We start from the raw sequence: 21,690 nt of genomic DNA, 5'->3' as shown, positions 1-21,690 counted from the left end.
ACAATTTATCTCATTGTATTTTCACAGCAACTGTCTAAGTGCTGTTAGGATCCACCTGATGCATATGGAGAAATCAAGTTCCAGAGAGATCAAGCAGTTTGCCCAAGGACAAGGTAGGTACAGCAAGGACTTCAACCCAAGAGCACTGACCTAGAGCCAATACCCTTGAACACTGGGCAATACCACCCTAGTTCATCTTTCCTGATGTTCCTAATAAGCCAATCCAATCACCTACACAGTTCGATAATATTCTATTCCATTTGTCTCTGTTCTCCTTCCCCACCTCCACCTAGAAAAGGATGTTTGTCCTTCAATAAATAGTTGGAAGTTCACCACCCCCACCAACCCTGAAAACTTAGGTTCTCCTTTCTCCCAACTCCCACAGCTCTGATGCTTCCCTTGGTGACTGTACTACACTCCTCTGCGAGGTGTGTAATGCCCTGGCTCTTTCCCCAACAAACTGGAAGATTTTTTAGTATAAGACTCCAAGCAGTTTGCATAGTTTATAGGAGAAGATAAACATACATCATCAAATAAACATAAACTTTTTTTTGAGACAGGGTCTTGGTCTGTTGCCCAGGCTGCAGTGCGGTGGCACAATCACTGCTCACTGTAGCCTTGACCTCCTGGAATCAAGTGACCCTCCTGCCTCAGCCTCCTAGGTAGCTAGAACTACAAACACGTGCCTCCACACCCAGCTAATTTTTAATTCTATTTATTTATTTATTTTTACAGATGAAATCTCACTATGTTGCCCAGGCTTGTCTTGAAATTCTGGGCTCAAATGATCCTCTTGCCTCAGCCTCCCAAGATGTTGGGATTATAAGCGTTAGCTGCTGCACCTGACCTCCTTTTTTTTTTTTTTAACTGGAAATCAGGAACTAAGACATTTGCACACCAATGTTCACAACAGCACTCTTCACAAAAACCAAAAGGTACAAACAACCCAAGTGTCCACCAATGGATGAAGACTGGATAAATGAAATGTGGTATATACATACAATGAAATATTATGCAGCCACCAAAAGAAAGAAAGTTCTGATACATGCTACGGTGTGGATGAACCTGAAAATATTATGCTGATATATAAACCTGATATTATGCTCTGTGAAATAAGTCAGACATGAAAGCATGAACACTGTATGATTCCACTTATATGAGGCACCCAGAGTCGTCAAATTTATACAGACAGAAGGTAGAAGGATGGTTGCCCGGGTCAGCAGTGAGGGGGATGGGGAGTTAAGGTTTAACAGGTGCACTTTGGGATGATGAAACAGTTCTAGAGATGGAGCATGTTGATGGTTGCAGAACACTGCAAATGGGAGGGAGGTGGGAGGGAGGGAGGGAGGGAGAAAGGAAGGAAGGAAGGGAGGGAGGGAGGGAGGGAGGGAGGGGAAGGAAGGGAGGGAAGGAGGAAGGGAAGGAGGGAGGGAGGGAGGAAGGAAGGGAGGGAGGAAGGGAGGGAGGAAGGAAGGGAGGAAGGGAGGGAGGGAGAAAGGGAGGGAGGGACTGAGGGAGGAAGGAAGGGAGGGAGGAAGGGAAGGAGGAAGGAAGGAATGAAGGAAGGAAGGGAGGAAGGAAGGAAGGGAGGGAGGGAGGAAGGGAGGGAGGGAGGAAGGGAGGGAGGAAGGAAGGGAGGGAGGGAGGAAGGAAGGGAGGGAGGGAGGAAGGAAGGGAGGGAGGGAGGAAGGAAGGGAGGGAGGGAGGAAGGAAGGGAGGGAGGGAGGAAGGGAGGAAGGAAGGAATGAAGGAAGGAAGGGAGGGAGTGCTCAAGAGGAAAAGAACTGAGATATATGAGAAAGACTAATAATAAATAACCTTCTTTTCTTTGTCTTTAATTTTAGATTCGGGGGCGCGTGTGCAGGTTTGTTATGTAAGTATATTGCATGGTGCTAAGGTTTGGGCTTCTAATGATCCCGTAGCCCAAGCAGTGAACACTGCACTCAATAGACAGTTTTTCAACCTTTTCCCTCTCCCTTCCTCTCACTTTTGGAGCCCCCAGTCTTCATTGTTCCCATCTTTGTGTCCAGCTGCACCCAATGCTTAGCTCTCACTTATAAGTAGAACATGTGGCATTTGGTTTTCTAACTCTCTTCCCTCTACCATTCCCCTCAATTTTAATATAGTGGAACTGAAAAAAAATTGCAAAAGAGCAACTGGCAGCCCCAAGTGTGTTGGAGGGTATTCCTGCCTTATCTGATCTGCCTGCTCCCCTGGAGGGGTCGGGGCGGGCGGGGGGGTGGTGGTGGGGCGGGGCGCTGGTTATGAATTAACTGGGCACATATAAAGCCAATGATACCAGAAAAGTTGCAATTGCAGCAAACACCTCCCACCACATACCTGCCAGGACCAACTTCAAAAGGCTGCATATTGGGAGGCCAATGTGGGCGGATCACGAGGTCAGGAGATCAAGACCAACCTGGCTAACACGGTGAAACCCCGTCTCTACTAAAAATACAAAAAATTAGCCAGGCGTGGTGGCGGGAGCCTGTACTCCCAGCTACTCGGGAGGCTGAGGCAGGAGAATGGCTTGAACCCAGGAGGTGGAGGTTGCAGTGAGCCAAGATCGCACCACTGCACTCCAGCCTGGGCGACAGAGCAAGACTACGTCTCAAAAAAAAAAAAAAAAAAAAAAGGCTGCATAAATATTACCACATTATCTCTCCTCCACCAATCTCTCGCATATACTGACATTCTTAGCCCCTAACTCATTAAAAAAAAAAAAAAAAAAAAAAAGCCAGGCGCGGTGGCTCACGCCTGTAATCCTAGCACTTTGGGAGGCCGAGGCGGGCGGATCATGAGGTCAGGAGATCGAGACCATCGTCGCTAACACGGTGAAACCGTCTCTACTAAAAATACAGAAAATTAGCTGGTCGAAGTGGTGGGCACCTGTAGTCCCAGCTACTTGGGAGACTGAGGCAGGAGAATGGCGTGAACCCAGGAGGCAGAGCTTGCAGTGAGCCAACATCACGCCACTGCACTCCAGCCTGGGCAACAGAGCAAGACTCCGTCTCAAAAAAAATTAAAATTGAAATAAAAAATAAAAATAAAAAATAAAAAAGTCACGTGTCATTTAGCTTAAATTTTCTGTTTCCTGTGAAGTCCCGCCTCTTCTGAGTACCTGTGACCCATCCCTAAATGTGTGAGCCTGCTTCCTCTACTTCATGCTACCTGCCTCGCAGAAAAAACGTAGGTGACAGAACATTGTAAACTATAAAGAGGTGTCCAAATGTCTGGTCTTACTCATTGGTTCTGCAGTGGGCTATAGGCAAAGCTTTGCAGTAATGGTACCACGTGCCTACCATCAACTGAGAGTAGATGGAGTTACTTGGCATTCTGAAATGCTCTAAATACCCAAATAAATGAACTAACACAATCAAACCGGAGCTCTCGGCATCACAAAGTGCTCTTTGTCCTTTTATTTTATGTGAGTCATTTAGTTTTAATTTATGATCATATTTCATAACCTACTAGCAAATGGCCTGCTGTATATTTTTGAAAAGTGATGAAGTCCTAGTAACGTGAGACCTCATTCTGGCCCTGGGTTTAGAAATCTGTGTTCTGATAAGTGCCGAGAGACTGTCAGAGTTTGGGGGAGATTTTTACAATGTATGAATTAGTAATGTGTGAAATGATCAAATTTCTTTTCAATTACCTCAAAAATCAAGATAAATTTCACAAAGGTTTACTGTACCCCCAGCTCTGGGTCCTGTGACCTACATATTAAGTCCTTAAAAAAGATGTGTTTCCCTCAACCCCTAGAGATACTAAGAGTTGAACACAGTTCAGGCTAGTAGGGATGACACTTTTTATTCTGAAATTACTACTTTTAAATTTCCTATCTAATCCCTACAAGTGCTCTTTTGCTTTAAAACACTATCACTGGGCTGGGTGTGGTGGTTCATGCCTGTAATGCCAGCACTTTGGGAGGCCGAGGCAGGCAGATCACGAGGTCAGGATCACGAGGTAGGGAGTTTGAGACCAGCCTGGCCAACATAGTGAAACCCTGTCTCTACTAAAAATACAAAAAATTATCTGGGCGTGGTGGTGGGTGCCTGTAATCCCAGCTACTCAGGAGGCTGAGGCAGGAGAATCGCTTCAACCTGGGAGGTGGAGGTTGCAGTGAGCTGAGATCGCGCCATTGCACTCCAGCCCGGGCAACAGTGCAAGACTCCGACTCAAAACAACAGCAACAACAACAACAACAACAAAAACCTCCATTACTGGCCTCGAGGGGGCAGAAATGTTAACTATGCCTTAATTATGCCTTTGAACATACATCTGAGGGCTATAAGAAGAACCAGGAGTCCCATGTTACAGAAAAGAACACTGAGGCCTTAAAGACAATAAAAGAAGGTTTTCTGAGGATTCCCCTCTCTTTCCAAACTAGCTGTAAGTCAGAGTCAGAACTCTCTCCCCTTGCATCCCTCTTGGAGAGCACATTAATTAACTACTGGACCATACTGTAAAACAAACTCTAAAGAAGAGTTTTAACTCTACACAATTTTATAACTCAGAAGGGTTTCATTTAATGCCGTGTTTTAAACATTTTTCGCTCGTGAAATATAAGGACAAGTTGAACTGGCTCTATACAGTCTGGCTAACCCACCAGTAGAGGCTGTGAAAGTTTCTTTAATGTTCATCTGTGACTAGTCATCAGAGACTTGAACCAAATCAAGAATATTTTTATAACTGCCTTCATAACACTACCTGGCCCATCTTGCCAAAGGCAAATGATTTTTATTGTTTTGTGAACCAAACCAACTTTTTAAAGGTTTTAACTCATGGCAAACCTGTACATTTTCCAAAGCTTTAAAAAGTCAGCCAAACCCAGAGCCCTCTAGTTTTCCCAGAACTGTTATATGACTTGGTAAAGCATTTACCTTCATTCATTGAATGGGCCCTGTGCTCACTGAGCACCTACTATGGGCCATGCAGTGCTCTGAGCACTAGGGATACAGTTCAGAATGAAACAGAAAAATACATTGACCTAATGGGCTTCCTATCTCTTTCCTGGCTGCTAATCCCTGCCCTGGTTTACAGATGCTAAAGTGAGGTGTAGAGAGCCGTCAGTGGCTAGCTTGAACTTGAGCTCAGTAACTCAGATATATCATTTGGTGCTCTTTGGTGTAAGCACCAAAATAAAAGGAGGAGTATAGCCAGAGCAATCTATTAGGAAGAAAGTATGACGGGGTTGGAGATTTGTCTTGTTGCCTAGCAAGCATACTATTTTGATCTTGATGGCATGTTAAAAGATTAATAAAAATAGCAATGTTTTCTAAAAATACTTTTACTCTGAGCTTGAGAAAATATTATGTATTTGATAAAATCAAATAATATACATATGGCCAGGCGCGGTGGCTCACCCCTGTAATCCCAACACTTTGGGAGGCCGAGGCGGGCAGATCACGAGGTCAGGAGTACGAGACCAGCCTGGCAAACATGGAGAAACCCCGTCTCTACTAAAGATACAAAAAATTAGCCAGGCGTGGTGGCATGCACCTATAATCCCAGCTACTCGGGAGGTGGGAGGCTGAGGCAGGAGAATCTCTTGACCCAGGAGCGGGAGGTTGCAGTGAGCCGAGATTGCGCCATTGCACTCCAGCCTGGGTGTCAGGTCGAGACTCCGTCTCAAAAATATATATATATATATATATAGTGTATATTATCCGTATAATGTGGACGTGGCTGTAGGGGATGGATAGATATTTTTGAAAACCGAAACCCACTTCCCATCCTGCTGTTCCTGATCCTGCTGCTTCTCTTAGTGAGCTACTTAACATTTAAGGTACAGAAGAACTGGATTTCAGGTTGCTCAGAAATCAAATCTCCAGAGCCATTTGAGCTAGTTCTATCTAGCTTAGCTGAACTGAACTAGAAATATGGCTCTCTCTCTCTCTCTTTTTTTTCTTTTGAAATATTGTTCTTTCACACAACTGCTATGTGACTTTGGGCAAGTCACTTTCACTCTGAACCTCTTGCATGCTATGATAATAAAATTCCCTTCTGCCCTAAGATTCTATAGTGTTGCCCTTCAATATTATTCTGCCTCTGATTCAATATTAGCCTGAAATGTCATTTTGCCTCTGATGACAACTTCTTCTTTTTTTTTTTCTCTTGAGATGGAGTCTCACTCTGTTACCCAGGCTGGAGTGCAATGGTGCGATCTTGGCTCACTGCAACCTCTGCTGCCAGGGTTTAATTAATTCTCCTGCGTCAGCCTCCTGAGTAGCTGGGATTACAGGCGCCTACTACTGTGCCTGGCTAATTTTCGTATTTTTTTTTTTTTTTTTTAGTAGAGATGGGGTTTCACCATCTTCGTCAGGCTGGTTCACACTCCTGACCTCAGGTGATCCACCCGCCTCGGCCTCCCAAAGTGCTGGGATTATAGGCATGAGCCACCATGCCCGGCCTACAACTTCTTATTTAAATCAATTCAGAAACCCAATGGACTCAAAGACCATTTCTTTCATCCTGGCTTCTGCTCCTATAGGAGACACAAACCCCAAACAGTGAATGCCCTGCAGCAGCAGTTTTGAGAGCGAGTTCCTTCAGAGTCAATAGCTCAAATCTCAGCTTTGTCGTTCACCAGGGGCAAGACCATGAGCAAGCTACATAATCTCTCAAGGTCTCAGTTTCCTTGATTATAAAATGAGGATGATGTGTGACTGTGCTACTATGTGTATTAAAATGAAATTATGGAGTCCTTATGTAAAGGACTTGTTGGCACACAGAAAGTGCTCATTTAATTCAATTATTATCTAATGAGATGCACAGTACATCTCTTCTTTTTCTTCTTAGTTATAGTGAATTTTAATAATTCTGTGTTGAGAATTTCAGGAAAGTCCTGGGGCAACACAGGTTCAATACTCAGGATAACCGGTATGTGCTGAAATTCAGCAATAATAATTATTAACTTACTGCTGATTAAAGGAGAAAGAAGGTTGAGTTTGTATGTTGTCAATATTGTCATTTTGGACCCCAAAGTGTCATTTCACATTCATCTTATTAATCTTATTCTTAAAAAATAGCCTGTGGGTCCTCTTTCTAGTCCCAGACTTAGATAGGGATTGCATGTGGAGAAAAATGTGGGCATGAGTGCCCTGAAAAAATATTTCAGCAGCCCCAGGCTCTGGAAATCTTTCCTTCTGAGGCCTAATTTCCTTGGCATTTTCCTGCTCTTTGTAAGGGGGAAAAACAGTTTTACCTTCTCATGAAAGTGGGCTGTGGCTTAGTGGTGTCTATGCAAGACACGGATGCCCCTAACCTGGTAATAATTTAGATCTGCACGCTCAGTCCCAAAGGCGGTGGCTACTAGATCTGCACGGTCAGTCCCAAAGGCGGTGGCTACATCGCACTACCCTGTGCCAGCACCTCTTGAGGGCACAGAGGCTGAAGCATGTTGCCCCGCCCCCACCCCACATCCATTCTCGATGACTTCACTGCCCAGTTGCTTTCCTGGAATTCTCAATCGAGATCATATTCCCCACACCCACCCCTGGGATTTTCTACGTTGTCTTTTTGGCTCCTCTCTGTTCCCATTGCTAAACAAAGAGAAATCCAACCGGAAAGACTAGACGGGGTGAGCCGCTGAGGCGGTGGGAAGGAGGAGGAGATGAACACTTGCAGCCTTCACACTTTCCCCAAATTGGCCAATTTCACATCAATAACTGCCTTATCCATCACCACTACCTTTCAGCTAATTTTCTGTGATGGGATTTCGAGAGGCACTTTAGCGCCTTATACACAATTTCTTTACAAAGTCAGTTTTTCCATCATCAAGCATTCTCAGCACTGAAATAAAAATAGGCTGAGCTTTGCCACTAAAATAGTGCTTTTTATATCAGACCCTGCAACCCAGAAACCCTTTTCAGGGAAATGTACACTTTGGTGGTTACACACACACACACGCACACACACACACACACACTCTTCCAGTCTATCAAAGACTTAACCTCATCCAGGTGAAAAGACGCTGCACAGCTATCTGTCAAGCTTGGCTCTGTTTCCTTGCTGTGTGTCTTTAGGCAAGTCACCTCACCTCTCAGAGCACCCTTTTTATTTTATTTAAGATGGGAATGTCATTCCCCACCTATTGCTTTGAGGGCCACATGAGATCCTGAATATGAGAGTATTTGGACACTGGCATATATTTTATACAAAAATACAGGGGATTAAGAAAGGGTATGAAATAAAGGAAGTCACAGGCTGACTTCAGATGACACTCACCCCCTTCATCTTTGTTTAGAAGTGTAATTATTGCCTCCTCATGAATGGTAAACCACATAAAATGTAGAGATGATGTGCTCTCTTGTAAAGCATAGCCTCTCAGCAGAAGCAGGATGGCGTAATGCAAATAACTGGGGCTGGGGCTGACATGGATTTCTGGGCTCTGAGCTCACCCACTGTGTGATTCCTGCCTTGCTGTGTCACCTCCTTAGGCAGTTTGCTGCTCTGGGAAAATGGGAGAAACCATAGTTCTTGAATTTCAGGGTTGATTGGAAGGTATAGAGTGAAAATGGAGTGCAGAATGCTGGGGGAGGGGGAGTGGAGGGCAGCCCGGGGTGGTGGAAGTGTTCAGGCTGGAGAGAGGCCTGGGCCTCAGTTGGAGGGTGAACTCCCCCTAGCTCACTTCTGGAAAATGGGGCTAAGAGTGCCTACTTCACAAAGTTGGTGAGAGGAACTAATAAAATGCTGCCTGAATACTGATTAAAGAAGCACCTGGCTTTAGGTGCTGGTCAGCACACCTTAGTGCCCGGGACCCCAGGTCAATATCTGGCCTCTGGGAGGCACTATTGCCTCGTGCTTTTGTCCATGGGCTGTGGAATCACGGGGTTGCAAAGTCCCATCCCAGTTGGGGCACTGCCTATCTACCCCACCTCGGACGCATTAATGAATGATCTGAGCCTGGTTCCCTTGGCTCCAAAGGAGATGGTAATACCTACCATCTCCCGGACGGTGGTGAAATCCACGAGCACTCACTAGCACCCGTGAGTTGATTGGTGTAAATCGCCAAGCAACAGTGTCTGGCACTTGGGAAGCGCTCAGTTACAGGGGGCTGTTATTATCTGCTTGGCTTGCTTCTTTGGGCGTCGAGGTGTAAGTTTAATGATGGGGGACAAGGGGCAGGGAGGAGGGCGCCTGGTCGGCTGCGATCTTCCGTGCCGGTGGAGCGGGCCGGGCCGGTGTCAGTGCGTATTTATTGATGGCAGGTATTTGGGGAGTAATTGAGCGCGGCGGCCGGCCCGGGGCGAGAGTGGGCCTCCACGAGCAATTAAATGTGATTAGGCAGAGACCTTCGGGATCCAGCTGGGTGATTGATAACCCGGCCGCATTCCTGCCGGGCCCGCGACATCAAACGGGCGGCCGGCAGCGGGCGGGGCGGAAGGGGCCGAGCGCCTGGACGCTTCCCTTCTCGCCCGCGACGCCCACGGTTCTATGGGGAAACCGGGTGACGCGCCCCCTTCCTGCGCAAGGGTCACTCCCTTGCTGGCTTGCCAGGTGCAGCTAAGGAGGGAAGGGCGCCGGAAGGGTCGAGGTGACTAGGAGCCCCCTGCGCTGGGCGCACCGCTCCTGGCGCACTGGGCTGGGCTCCCAGAATCCGCCACGAAATCGCTGGAACAGGGGAAGAGAGAATGGAAAAGAGAAGAGAAGGGGGGAAATAGGAGACGGTGGGAATGAGAATCAATTAGAAAACAAAAAAATTGAGAGATGCCATGGAGGAGCAAAGTGACAGGCAAAGAAGGGGGTGGGGGAAGAGAGGGAAAAGAGAATTAAAAATGAGAACTTGAAAAGAAGTTACCGACAATAAGAAGATAGAGGTAAAAAATTAGAAAGGTACAGAGTGCGACAGACAGGAGAAAGAATGAAAGGTGGAGGAAAGGTAATAAAAGCGGGACAGCAAAAAACAAACAAGGAAGAGAAAGAGGTGAAAAGGAGGGAGTGCAAAAGATGAGAAAGGAAAATGAGAGACAAAAGAATGAGGAAAATTGAGCCGAAAAGTCAGAGGCAGAAAAGACAGGAAGGAAGCTAGCCTGGGTCCTCCCCTAGCCTTCCCCCACCCCATCCCTGTCCCTGACTCAATTTCAGCAAATTCTATGCCCAGAGCCAAGCGCTGCCTGGTGCCTGGGAGACCTGGCATTTGCCCCCAAGAGCCTGACTCCTTCCCAGCCCAAGCCATCAAGCCAGCTCCTTCCCCCTCCAGGCAGGAGGAGGGGAACCCCCACATCCAAGTCTGGGGTGAGCCTTGGGCTCTCTGTACCCCAAGCCTAGGCCGCTAGACATAATTCACAAGTGGAGGTGCTGAGGGTTCCCGGGGCTGTTGCCTCGGGATCCTGGAGTCTTCGGAGCCAGGGAACAGTTTCTGTCTGTGCTGACTCCACAGACAGGATCAAAACAGCATGAAAGAAATCAGAGGGAGAACTTCGTCGGCAGGAGCTGGACTTCTAAAACCCCCTTCCGCCCCCATAGGCTTCAATATTAAAAAACCCCCTAGGAGTCTCAGACACTGTATTAATTAGTGCAACCACCCATGAAAAGTTGGGTTTGGAGCGGCATTCTTTGCCCTGTGTGAAAAACCAAGTCTAATAAACAATTGTTAAGTTGGCCTGTTGCCGCTGGTAAATTACATAGCATTAAAAAAATAATGCTTTTCATATTAGGCACTAATTAAAGGTTGGGACAGCATTAAAACAAGATAGGGAGGGGGGAAATCAAAGAAAATATAAAAATGTTCTTTCAAGAGTTATGGGAGGTTAATAAAGTATGTCTGTTAGAGTGAGCCTACTTTGCCCCCAGCTACAGCCAAACTGGAGCCACCACAATTGGGTCTCAATAAGATAATGATATTCCTTTCTCTGCTATTAAAAGCCTCCCAGTGCAAACTTAAAATGATTTATTTAATTTAGGAAATTATGAGGTGTAACTTCAAAGCCTCAGCCGTTAGTAATGGAAAATACCAGGTTGTTTAAAATTATAATAATAATTGTTTGGAGGACTCAGGACATCAAAGTGTTTTCATCAACAAATGCAGAGAGGTCCGGAGGAGGTTGGAAAGAGTCAAGGGAGGTGGATGGAGTTTGGATTTGATTATTATGAACCTTATCAGGGCAAGACTCAGGATTCCTGCAGCCGGGTCCTCTGTTCTGCTTTGAAGCGGGCTATTCTGGAAAGTAATTTTACTGCTTTTTATTTAGTTTGTAGGAGGGAGGAGGTGAGAGGGTGGCTGGGGGTGGGAGAGGGGGTAAAGGGGTCCGGGAGTTGACCGAGGGCTTTTCCTTGTTGCTGTGACCACTTTATTTTGTTAAAGAAGCCTGCAGCATCACCAATGCGGGGTGGAAAACATTTTTGCTTACAAAAATGGAAGGAGAGAGAGGAACAGACACAGTCAACTTCACCAACCAGGCCCTGTGACTTCGGGGAGGGTGTGTGTGACGTGGGTTCTTTTATAAATGAGGTTTATGCTTATTTCAAACCCAACAGTGGAGACGGAGTGGGGGTGGGGGAATGGCCTCTCCAACCCGTGGCAAATGAGCGGCTTTTATAGCAAAGAATGGCCGTGGGAGTTTTCATTCGGTCAGACAAGGTTCTGCTCAAAGGCAGGGATCCTCTTTTCAGTCGGGTCAGGCAGACGTTTCGCCAGCCTCCGCTCTCAGCCAGGCCTTCACTGCCTACCTCCTGCCGCCCTGCTCCCTCCATTCCCCCCAAGATCGCCCAGGCAGGGCTGGGAGGGGGAGAGGGGAGGGCTGGATCTGAGCCCCAGGTCCACTGTGTTAGAGGAGCAATGAGGGATAGGAAGGGGAGCTGGAGAGAGACTGCAGACCTGGGATCTCAGGGTCTGGGGATCCAGAGTGCTCCCCAGGCCCTGGCGTCATTTCTGAGACACCTCCTGCCTGATTTGCCCTCACCATCTTTCATACCCACCTCCTCCGCTCACACTGAGGCCTGGATTTCCCTGCCGCTACTTATCAGCTCTGTGACCTTAGTGAGCCACCTCTTTGTGCCTCAGTTTCCTCAACTATACATGACATCTATAATACCTCTCCAAGGAGTGTGTGGCAACTAAATGAGAACACCGGCGGGGAGGTGGGGGGGGAGCCTAGTTCTGCACTCTGCAGGGGCTCCATAAATGCGATTTCCCTGCTCTCTTCCTCTCTTTCCAAAAAGCAGAGCTGTGTCTCTTGAAAAGTTTCGAACAAAGCACTGAAAGTATGGAAGGGTGGGTAAATTTGCGTGCCAGGCTTCTGGCATCGGACGCAAGGATATCTAAAGCCCGCACACTAACATCTTGCAATGCGCGCCTTCGCGGGTCCCTGGTGAGGGAGAGTCCTTTTGCCGCCACAGGTTGTCAATCTGGCCTCTGAAACGCCCTGTGTGCCCGACCAAGCCTGACCGAGGCCCGGACCGCGGTGACTCGGAACCCAACCCCAGACTGCAGGCTTGAAGGCAGGCCCAGAGCAAGGGGGCGGCCCGGCTTCGCGGACCTCCGGCTTGGTTCTCAGCTCGGTAACCCCATCCACCTATGAGGCTGGGATGCGTATGTTCGAGCCTGAACAACTCTTTTTCCCCTCTCCGAGCCTCAGGTTTTGTTTCGGCGTCTGGAGCGATGGGGATGGTGCGCAGTTCCCCAGACGGATTCCAGTCTAACCCGCCAGCCACGCAAGATGCAGCCCCTTTTCTCCGGATCGCACTCTGGATCGCGACCCCGTCCTCCTGGGGACGAGCAGAGTCTTAACCCGGAGCCGGCGTCTCCGGATTCCCCACCCGGGCTGAGATCGCCCGGGGCTGCGGGGTCCAAGCGGCGCCGGGAAGGAAGCTCGGTGGACAGGCTAATTAGGGACCCAACCTGGCGGCTGATGACGAAACCGGGAAAGGCTTTGGCCTTTGGAAAACGCAATCCTTAAATGAATATGGCTGGATTCCGGGCTGAGATTAGGAGTTCGAGCCGGAGAAGTCCAGCGGGACTGCAGAGACGCGCTTTCAGGTAGGTTTGGGTCGTTCCAGCGGCTCAGCTCCGGCGGAGCGACTGAGCAAGACAAAATCAGCCTCCGTCCCCTCGGTTTGGATCACTTCTGTGCTGGAGCTTGTGAAACCTCTGAACCACGTTGCCCGACCCCGGCCCCATAAGAGAAACGGAGTTTCCGGCGCCCACTTTCAAAGTGCGTGCGGGCACAATGGAAACGCGGGACGAAGCGCCAGTCCTGGTAGGTGCCAGGTGCCAATCTGCCCGCCGCGCTGTTTACGCAGCAAGAAGTCCTCGCATCCTTTCTGCCTCTGTTCCGAGTCACCGGAGCCTCCCATCCGAACACTGACCTCGGAAAGGTATCAATCATCAGGAACCACTTCAGATTTATTTGTGCAACAGAAAGCTGAGTTTAAGATCCTTCTCAGCGTCCTCCACCTGTCACCATTTTATCGTGACGCCTCAAAACCCAAGCCTGACAGCAGTTCTGTATTGTTTCCACTGGGAGAGGGAGGCTGGGTAGCAAAGGGACTTGAATGAACCACCTTCCCACTTCAAACCGAAGAGTGTTTGCTCGGAGTCCATCTCCTTGGAAGGAGATAGGAATGGTAAACGGAATGCGATTTGACACACTCCTGAAAGGGGAGCCGGCTTCCATCCCCCAGCCCAGCGAATGCACCTCGTTACCACGTCCACTTGCAAATAGCTATAAGGACCCTTTTCCTCAGTTTTAAGTTTGATGTGTTGGTAGCTGGGAGATTTCAAGTTCAAGATTTTCCCTTGATCATGTACAAATGACTTAGATACTGGCCGATCTCCGCCTCACCACTTATTTAAAGCGTATCTTTCACTGTACTTTTTCTGAAAAACTCCTCGCAGCAATTCCACCTCTCTTCCATGAGTAACAAGCTGCCAGAGGAAACATTTCAAAGTATTTCAGTAGTTTCGGTTCACTCCCCACCACCACCAATCACCCCAACATGGCTGAATCTGGCCACAACTCTTGGTTGATTTACATTAAAATATTAAAAAAGACCAGCTCCCCCCTCATGTGGGCAGCACTTTCGAGCTAAGCCCAGCTAAGAACAGAGAACACCTCTTAAAATAATTGTGAGTTTGGACAAACTTTACTGCAATAAAACAAATGCTTAATTTAATTCAGAATAAGAGATAACTCTTCAATAAAATATATCAAATTGTACAAGCACCCTTTCAAAGGGATAAAGGTATACCGGAGGGAGGGGAGAGATGGACAGGAAGGTGAAATACCAGGGAGCTTAATGGGCTGTTTGACAACCCCATTTTCACCAAGTCAAAACATGGCTTTACCTTCTGCCCCCCAACATGTAAAAAAGTATATAAAATTTTCTAATAAGTTTAGGACATACAACAGGTACACACACAGAGAAAGCATATTTTTTTTTCTTTCTGGATCTACTAATTGTTCAAGAATATTTAGCATATAGGTAATGGTTACAAGATACTCATTTTTTAAGCAGAAAATTACTATACCCCCACCCAAATCACCTTTGCAATCTGTGAGGATGAATGTACCTAGTATTTCTCAGAAACCATCAATTCCTCTCAACAGGTTTTAACATTTTACTCTCCAATTATCTGAAATAAAGTTACCAACAGCCTTGAGAAGAATTAGGAAGCATTTCTAATTTTCTACCTCACCTCCAGGCAGTCTCAGGATTCTTCTCATTCCAGGTATTGGTCTTACAAAAATATTCTTAAAAAAGGAAAAACTTTAAAAATATGTGTGTGGTGGGGCGGTGGGGGGCGGGGGAGAGATAGGAACAACTGTAGTATATAAAGAGGTTTCTTTTAATGCAAGTAAAATGCAGAAATATGATGTGTCCCCTTCACTTTGAATAAGCTCTCCATATCTAATATTTTCTGTGTGCATTGTGTCTGTTTCTTTGTTTTCCATAAGCAGAAGTCAATAATCCCGTAAAAATCATTGACTTTTGCACATTTTGCAAATAATTTGTCTCCCTCTTTAAGAAAATACAACAAATGGACTTACACAGTGTCTTTTGGGAAGGTGAGATATAGAAAAAAAGCACATATGTATATAAATTTTGCCTTTTAAAATAATTTGAATTTTTACATCTGCTGTATAAAAATGTATTATATTTTATTATATATATATATTTATACATAAAAACCATCAGAGCCAATCTTTGTGAAAGGAGAAGGGGGCATCTGGAAGATTACACCAAGAAAACAGGGCTTGGTGCCTCCGCCTACAGAACAAATTTCAGCTATGTCGTGTGGCCCTGTCGGCCTAGCCGCTTAGGGTGGTGCACGCAGGGTTAGCAGAGCAGGAGTACTGGCTGGTACTGCCTTCGTGGAGAGGGAGAGGAAACCCTTTGAAACAAGCATCCATCATGGAGTCCATTGATCTGGTCTTCCTTAGGACAGGTGGTACATGCCATATCCCACTGGCGTGGCATAGAGTCCCACAGGCGGGATGGGAAGCACAGGTCTATGGAACGGGTAGGATGCTCCATATATGGACGCTGCCTGCAGGGGCGAGCTGATGGGGAAAGGGAGACTGAAGCTGGAGGGCAGCATAGGTTTTGCAGCCATTTTCAGCTTTTCCAGTTCTGCCTCCTGCAGTCTTTTCGCCTTGGCCCTTCGGTTCTGGAACCAGATTTTGACCTGGGTCTCTGTGAGGTTCAGAGAGCTGGAGAACTCTGCACGCTCTGCAATGGAGAGGTACTGTTTCTGACGGAACTTGCGCTCCAGGGCGAGGAGCTGGGATGTGGTAAAGGGCGTGCGCGGCTTCCGATTGGTCTTGTGTTTCCTCAGGGTGCAGGTGGTAGGGCTCATATGTCCTAGAGAACAGAGAGGGGAGCGGATTAGCAAAAGAAAGTTACATTAAAATAATACTAAAAAAACCCCATCTCCCCCGTCATCTCTCTAGGTTTTTTCCTTTCGGGCCTCCCCTCTCAACTGAAAGCACTTAGCTTTAAAAAAAATCTATATATACATACATACACACACACACAGACACACACACACACACACACACACACATCTGTGTATGGAAAGACATACTTTGTTTCATCTTTGAAAAAGGTACCTTTGTCAAAACTATGTGTGTTTCTTGGGGGGAGGGGGACCATATATAAATGGGTAAGTTGCTTCGTTTTTTAAAAATGAGTTTTTTAAGAAAAATTTTGGAAATGTAATGGTGTAACTGAACTTTCTATATGGAAAACAAACAGCATTAGAGATAACAGAAATAGAACGTTTAATGTAAGACAAGGGAATCAAGTGGTCAGTGAGAAATGAAACGCTATCTCTTCTGAGCATAATTTATCTTCTCTTTAAAAATGGGAGACCAGGTTCATGATTAGCCCAGCCTCCCTTGGACATGGAGACAATCACATATGGGAAGGAAAATGAAAAAGGTTTTAGCAACCGGGTTAGCTGTTTCCCTTGGTCTCCTCTCTGAACCAGAAAAAGTGGATTGCGTCAGCATATTTATGAAGGATAATCGTGCAGATAAGGTCTGTGGTAAATTAATAGCATCTTTGAATTTGGGGGCAGTCCCACGCAATAAACAGTCACACAGCTGTCATTGCATCCAGTCCACAGATTATAAAATCTGAACATCATTTTACAGATCTGGATGTGGGATAAGGTTCTTGGCTGGGCGCTTCTGTAATATAAACTTGACTAAGACGAAGGGAAAAATTAGCTAGCCCATAAATGTAAATGTCAGGGGAAATCATGCTGCCTCCGAATTGAGAGCACCTGATGACATCTTAGTCATCCCCTCTACCCGTTCTATGGCTTCGGGCAAATGTGTAAATGATTTGTTTGTCAGGGGGAAAAACAAGCAAAATAAAGGTATGCCAACAGCATCCAGACTCCACATTTAAAATGGATTCAATTACAGCAAATCACAGACTGGGACATCCTTGTGATTCCATAGCATCAACTAACTTTGGGCTTGTCTTCCTCAAGGGTGGGTGGGCGGAGCAGGATAGAGCTGTGGTGATAGAATACTTAACAATTAATTTTCTGCATTTGGCTTTTACGAGCTATGCTAATTTTCCAAATGTGGCCACGGTATTAACTCTAATGTATTCATGGGAGAATGTTGCATTTCTTGTTTAGTTACTTTGGTGGCCCAAGAAAGAGTTTACACTTCATACTTGAGGGTGACACAGCACAAGTCCCAACCCAGCTTCCATTTCCAACAAGAGATGGATTTGTTCCAGTGTCGCACTATTACCCATCACTTTACTGAATCAAAAAGAGATAAGAGGCTTTGTAACCAACCAAAGAACAGAAATCTGGGAAAGGGAAGGATAAGAAACTACCATAAAAGTCTATACTTCTGCATTTGCTAATCCCTAAGTTACTAGACAGCTGGGGAGCCAGCTTCTTACTTTACAAATTAACAACACTGTCAGAGACTCTCAAGAGACCAGCAAAATTCTCGCCCTTTCTAAACTAGGCCGGGCCCTCAGGAGGACCCAGGTGTCTCAGCTCAGATACCAAGTTCCTAGTGTGTATATACTCTTGCTCCTGGCTCTACGTGGGGTTTTGAAGCACTGCGCGCCTGGGCAGGGTAATTCCAGCTGGTCCTTCGGGTTACATTTGAATTATGAAATCCAGGTGACCGGGATCGCACATGTGTATCAAAACCATGAAGCTATGAGGCTTCCTCCCAATGCAACACTCCCCATCCCTCCACCCCCACCTAATTTTAAACCAGCCAGAGGAAGGATGCGATTATATAAGGCAAAACAGCGTTTATCCTACTTCCTCCAAATAACAAAATCAGGCCCGGGCGGGTAGCTCCCTCTCGCCCCAGGCTCCGTCGCCTGGCATTCTCAGGACCCACTGCTCTGACCACAGGGTTCCCGCTGCCACCTCCAGGCCCAAAGCACCGACAATTCTTCATGGTGTTTTTTTTTTTTGTTTTGTTTTGTTTTACTTTAAGTTCCGGGATACATGTGCAGAATGTGCAGGTTATAAACTCGGTTCTCAGAATTTCTGGTTCTTTTCATGGGAAGGTCACAGCCTGGGCCCGAGGTTGCCTTACCCAGAGCAGGGAAGCTTGAGCACAGGGCAGGCATGTTTGGAGGGGTAGTAGTCATTGCCTTTCCAGACCCACAGGCCTAAAGGATGGCAGGATTCCTAACCTCTGGACACTACTCCATTTAAGGCCTGTATCATTGGCTGGGCATAGCCGTAGGCTATGTACTCAATATTTGTCAAACAAATTAAGTCTTTTAATTTTCTGAGCCTCTACCTCACTGTCGATAAAGTGGGTAAGTAACACTAATCCCTCAATGTGGTCCACAGTACTAAAATTTTAAGCGTACCCAGAGCCCTGTCTGCCACCCGGTAGGTGATCATTAAATGGCCCCAAGCTTTTTTTTTTTTTTTTTTGGTCAGGCCCAAACTGCCGATTCCTCTCTGAACTTTGCCGAAATGTCCTCATCTGTTAAGAGGCCGGCTGCTGCCCTACAGAGGAGATAAGATAATACGGTGAAAAGTGCTATAAAGCACTATCCAAACTTGAGTTTAAATTCTTTGAGTCCCTTAATCTCCTCGCCCTTTGAATCTCTCAGAGTTTCTAACAGGGTGGAGAGAGACTGCCAGAGGGGACAGCCACTGACGCCTGGGTATACGGCCTTGTTTTGTTAACAAAATACAGTGCGTCTAGTCTTGAGGGCTGAATGATGTAAATAGTGAAAGGATCTCTCTCAGCTTTGGAGAAAGTCCCTCCACAGCCCCCACCCTCACCTTTCCTACAGGTAGGGGATGGGGTGGCGGGAAATTAGGGGGTAGAGAAACCATAAAAGCCAAGAGATAAAAGTAAAAGAGGCTGTCAAGGATGACGTCTCCAAATTGTAAAAGGACTCAGGGACCAAAAATGGATGCTGAAGCGGAGAATTCTCTGCAGCCTCAATTCTCAAGTGGGGTGCAGGTGCGGATCTCTACCTAGTCTCTCTGGGGAGAGGACGCAAAAGTGGTCAGGGCATATCAAACAGAGGAGCAGGGCGCGGGCAACAGGTCCCCCTGGCCAATCAGTGGTTGTTGGTAACCTGGGACAAGAAAAGGCCGTCTTCTTTAAAAGCCTCAGCGTCCACGTCTGAAAAATAGGGTAGTCACAAGTCCAGTGTCTACACTTGGGGGTTCCAGTGAGGATCTCGATCTGGTGAGCTAGTGAGCATCACTCTGCAAACTCTCAAGCCCTGCTGGAAGGCGGTTAATTATCACCGTGAGCCAAGAAGAGCCTGTGCGCTTCTGGCCCCAGCCCGCTCCCGGCGAAGCTCAGAACCTTGCCGGGGAGGTGCTGGCTGCGGAGACCACAGAGAGACATTTCCTCCCCGCACCAGACTCTGATGCCACCATCCCTGGTGCCACCATCCCTTCGTGGGATCCGGCTTCGACACCCGCGGGACTCACGAAAGAAAATGGTTTCTCCTCAATGTCTGGCTAAGCCCAGTTAGCTCATCTTTAAAATGGGGGCACAACTCTCAGGGTTGAGTTTTGAACCTGTCTCGTTCCTGGTACATCCAAGTGCTCACTGGACAAGGATCCATCTCCTTCACTCCCCAGGCAGAGACTCCGGGGAACAGTGAAACAAAAACAAGCCAAGTGGCCAGAGCGCAGGGCCGAGGGCTGTAGAAACGGACACCGAGCGACCCCGTAAACCCAGCTGGGGTCCGCTCTTGAAAGAACAATCTGTATGTCGAGGGAGTCTCAGACACACACAGCGCGGTTATTACCCAGAGGGTGTCTTGGATGCGGACGGCGCACTGGGCGCGCCGAACGCCCCGGGCACCCAGGAGTCCAGAGGCCCTGGGCTTGCTTTCCCGGGAGTGTAGCGCACGCAGAAGGGTCTCGGTACCCCCAGCCCTGGAACACCCGCCCCCCGCTCCCTCCAGTACCCCGCGCTCCCTCCTACTCCTGCCCCGGCGCGCACTCACTTGGCGGCGGCGAATATCGGCCGGGTTCCTGCATCCACGCCGCTCCATCTTCTGAGTTTTCCGACTTGACCGAGGCGGTCTCGAAGGGCTTCACCAGCGGCCCGGGGCTGTGCGCTTCCCGAGCGCCGTGCCCCGACAGCAGCAGTGGCCGCAGGGTGGCCCCGGCCGAGGCGCTTTCGGCCGGCAGCGGGGACGCCTCCTTGGGCGGCTTCTTGTCGGACATGAGCGCCTCCACGCTGAAGGGCAGGCTGGAGACCTTGACGCGGCGCTCCTCCGCGGCCCCCTCGGCGCCCCCAGGCCCCGGGCCTGGTCCGGCCACCACTGCTGGGCCCTCCTCGTCGGGCGAAAACAAGTCATTGCCTTTGGACGGAGAAGCCATGACTTCTCTGCCCTACGTAGCTCCCGACGCGCGACTCCGCTGGCAACCCGGCAGCGGCGACTCAAACTTTTTTGCTGCGGAGACGGGAGGGGCGCGCTGGGAGCTGAGCCTTTCCTCCGAGGGGAAGTGGGAGACGCGCGCCGCCAATCCGCGCCGGGCCTGGCGCTGACGCCAGAGACGCTCGCCCCTGATTGGCTCTTCCCGAAGGGGCTGCCCCCTCCTTTTTTTTTTTTTTTTCTTGTTTGAAATAAATTAGGAGTTAATTACAGGAGCAGTCAGCAGAGTTGTTATTAGGCGATCCCTGAAGGGTTATAATCACGCCGAAACTGAAAAGCCCGAGACCTAATTAAGAGCGATTATTTAAAGCGGAAGTTCGCCGAGTCCCATTTCTTCTCTCTTTTGACCCTTCTTTAAAAGGGACCCTGCGCCCATCCCACTCTCCCTCTACCGCCAGAATAAGTTCAAGATTCGCAAACAGCGTTGCAGAAACATTTACGAAGCCCCTACTATGCGTCAAAATTGGCTTACTTTACAATTCTAGAAAATCGGTGCTGAAACTCACAGGCCAGTATCTCTGTGAAAGAAATGTATGCACTTAGAAGAGTAATTCGCCACTAGCCAGCGCTCAAAAGCGCCCACTGTTATTATTACAACTCTTTCCCCTGGAAAAGAGGGGCCGGAAGGAGCCCGAGAAGTGGTCAGGAGTGCCTCTCTCCCAAATGGTTCGGAGTGGAGAATTTAAATCAGTTGTCCCCATCTCTCTCACTAGAAAGCAAATCCAGCGCACTTTTAGAAAGTTGAAATCTTTGTACTTGCCTCCTGAACCTCCTTTCTGAGCGCGATCCGGATCCGACCTTTTTCTCAAGACAGTGCAAGTGTGCATTCATGAGTTTGTTTGAGCCTGTGTTTGTCGTGCGTGTTTGAATGCCAGCGTTTGCCTCGGAGGGTAATGGGGGTGGGGGTGAGGAGGAAAAGTCGCCAATATCTAGTGCCTCCCTCTCGTTTGCAAGTCTCAGAAATACCGGCTTCCAAGTTTGCACACCCCAGGCCTACATATCATTTTGGGAAGCACATTTTTATTCATGGCACCTGGTTTTTTATAAAAACATAGATGTCTCCACCCCACCCCAAATTATACCCTCGGTAATTCCTTTCCAAAGCCTCAGTGATGACTGTCTCAGCCTGGGGAAGGGGAGAGCGAGCTTCGAGGATTAGAGGCCTCGGATCTCTCCGCTGGTCCTCAAAATGCCTGACCTAGAAGGTTAGCTTCAAACGACTTTTTTCAGGCTGCGGCTGTCTTTTCCTATATCTGAACGATTATCCTGAGACTGACGAGGTAAATAGGAAGTCACCCAGTTCAGGACCTCGCCTACAGCAGATGC

The 21,690-nt window shown here is 47.8% G+C and overlaps 1 protein-coding gene and 1 long non-coding RNA gene across 3 annotated transcripts in view; one reads left to right on the top strand and one right to left on the bottom strand.

Annotated features, from left to right (window-relative positions):
- Positions 1-1,216, top strand: part of LOC103785313 (uncharacterized) — a 487,514-nt gene extending 486,298 nt beyond the window's left edge. For both annotated transcript variants that reach the window (XR_008625483.1, XR_010112248.1), the window contains 2 exons: positions 28-113; positions 736-1,216. This is a non-coding gene — a long non-coding RNA (uncharacterized LOC103785313). The remainder of the gene's footprint in view (positions 1-27; positions 114-735) is intronic.
- Positions 1,217-14,022: 12,806 nt separating this feature from the next.
- On the bottom strand, positions 14,023-21,202 carry MSX2 (msh homeobox 2). Its single transcript, XM_003814012.5, has 2 exons — positions 19,930-21,202; positions 14,023-15,807 (listed from the first exon to the last, which is right to left on the bottom strand). The coding sequence occupies exons 1-2, from the start codon at positions 20,306-20,308 to the stop codon at positions 15,383-15,385; spliced, it is 804 nt and encodes a 267-aa protein (XP_003814060.1). The 5' UTR covers positions 20,309-21,202; the 3' UTR covers positions 14,023-15,382.
- Between the last annotated feature and the right edge of the window lie 488 nt (positions 21,203-21,690).

This window comes from Pan paniscus, chromosome 4, assembly GCF_029289425.2.
Source record: "Pan paniscus chromosome 4, NHGRI_mPanPan1-v2.0_pri, whole genome shotgun sequence".
Lineage (NCBI taxonomy): Eukaryota > Metazoa > Chordata > Mammalia > Primates > Hominidae > Pan > Pan paniscus.
Note: the sequence above shows the minus strand (reverse complement) of the source record. Positions and strands in the feature narration are given on the sequence as shown.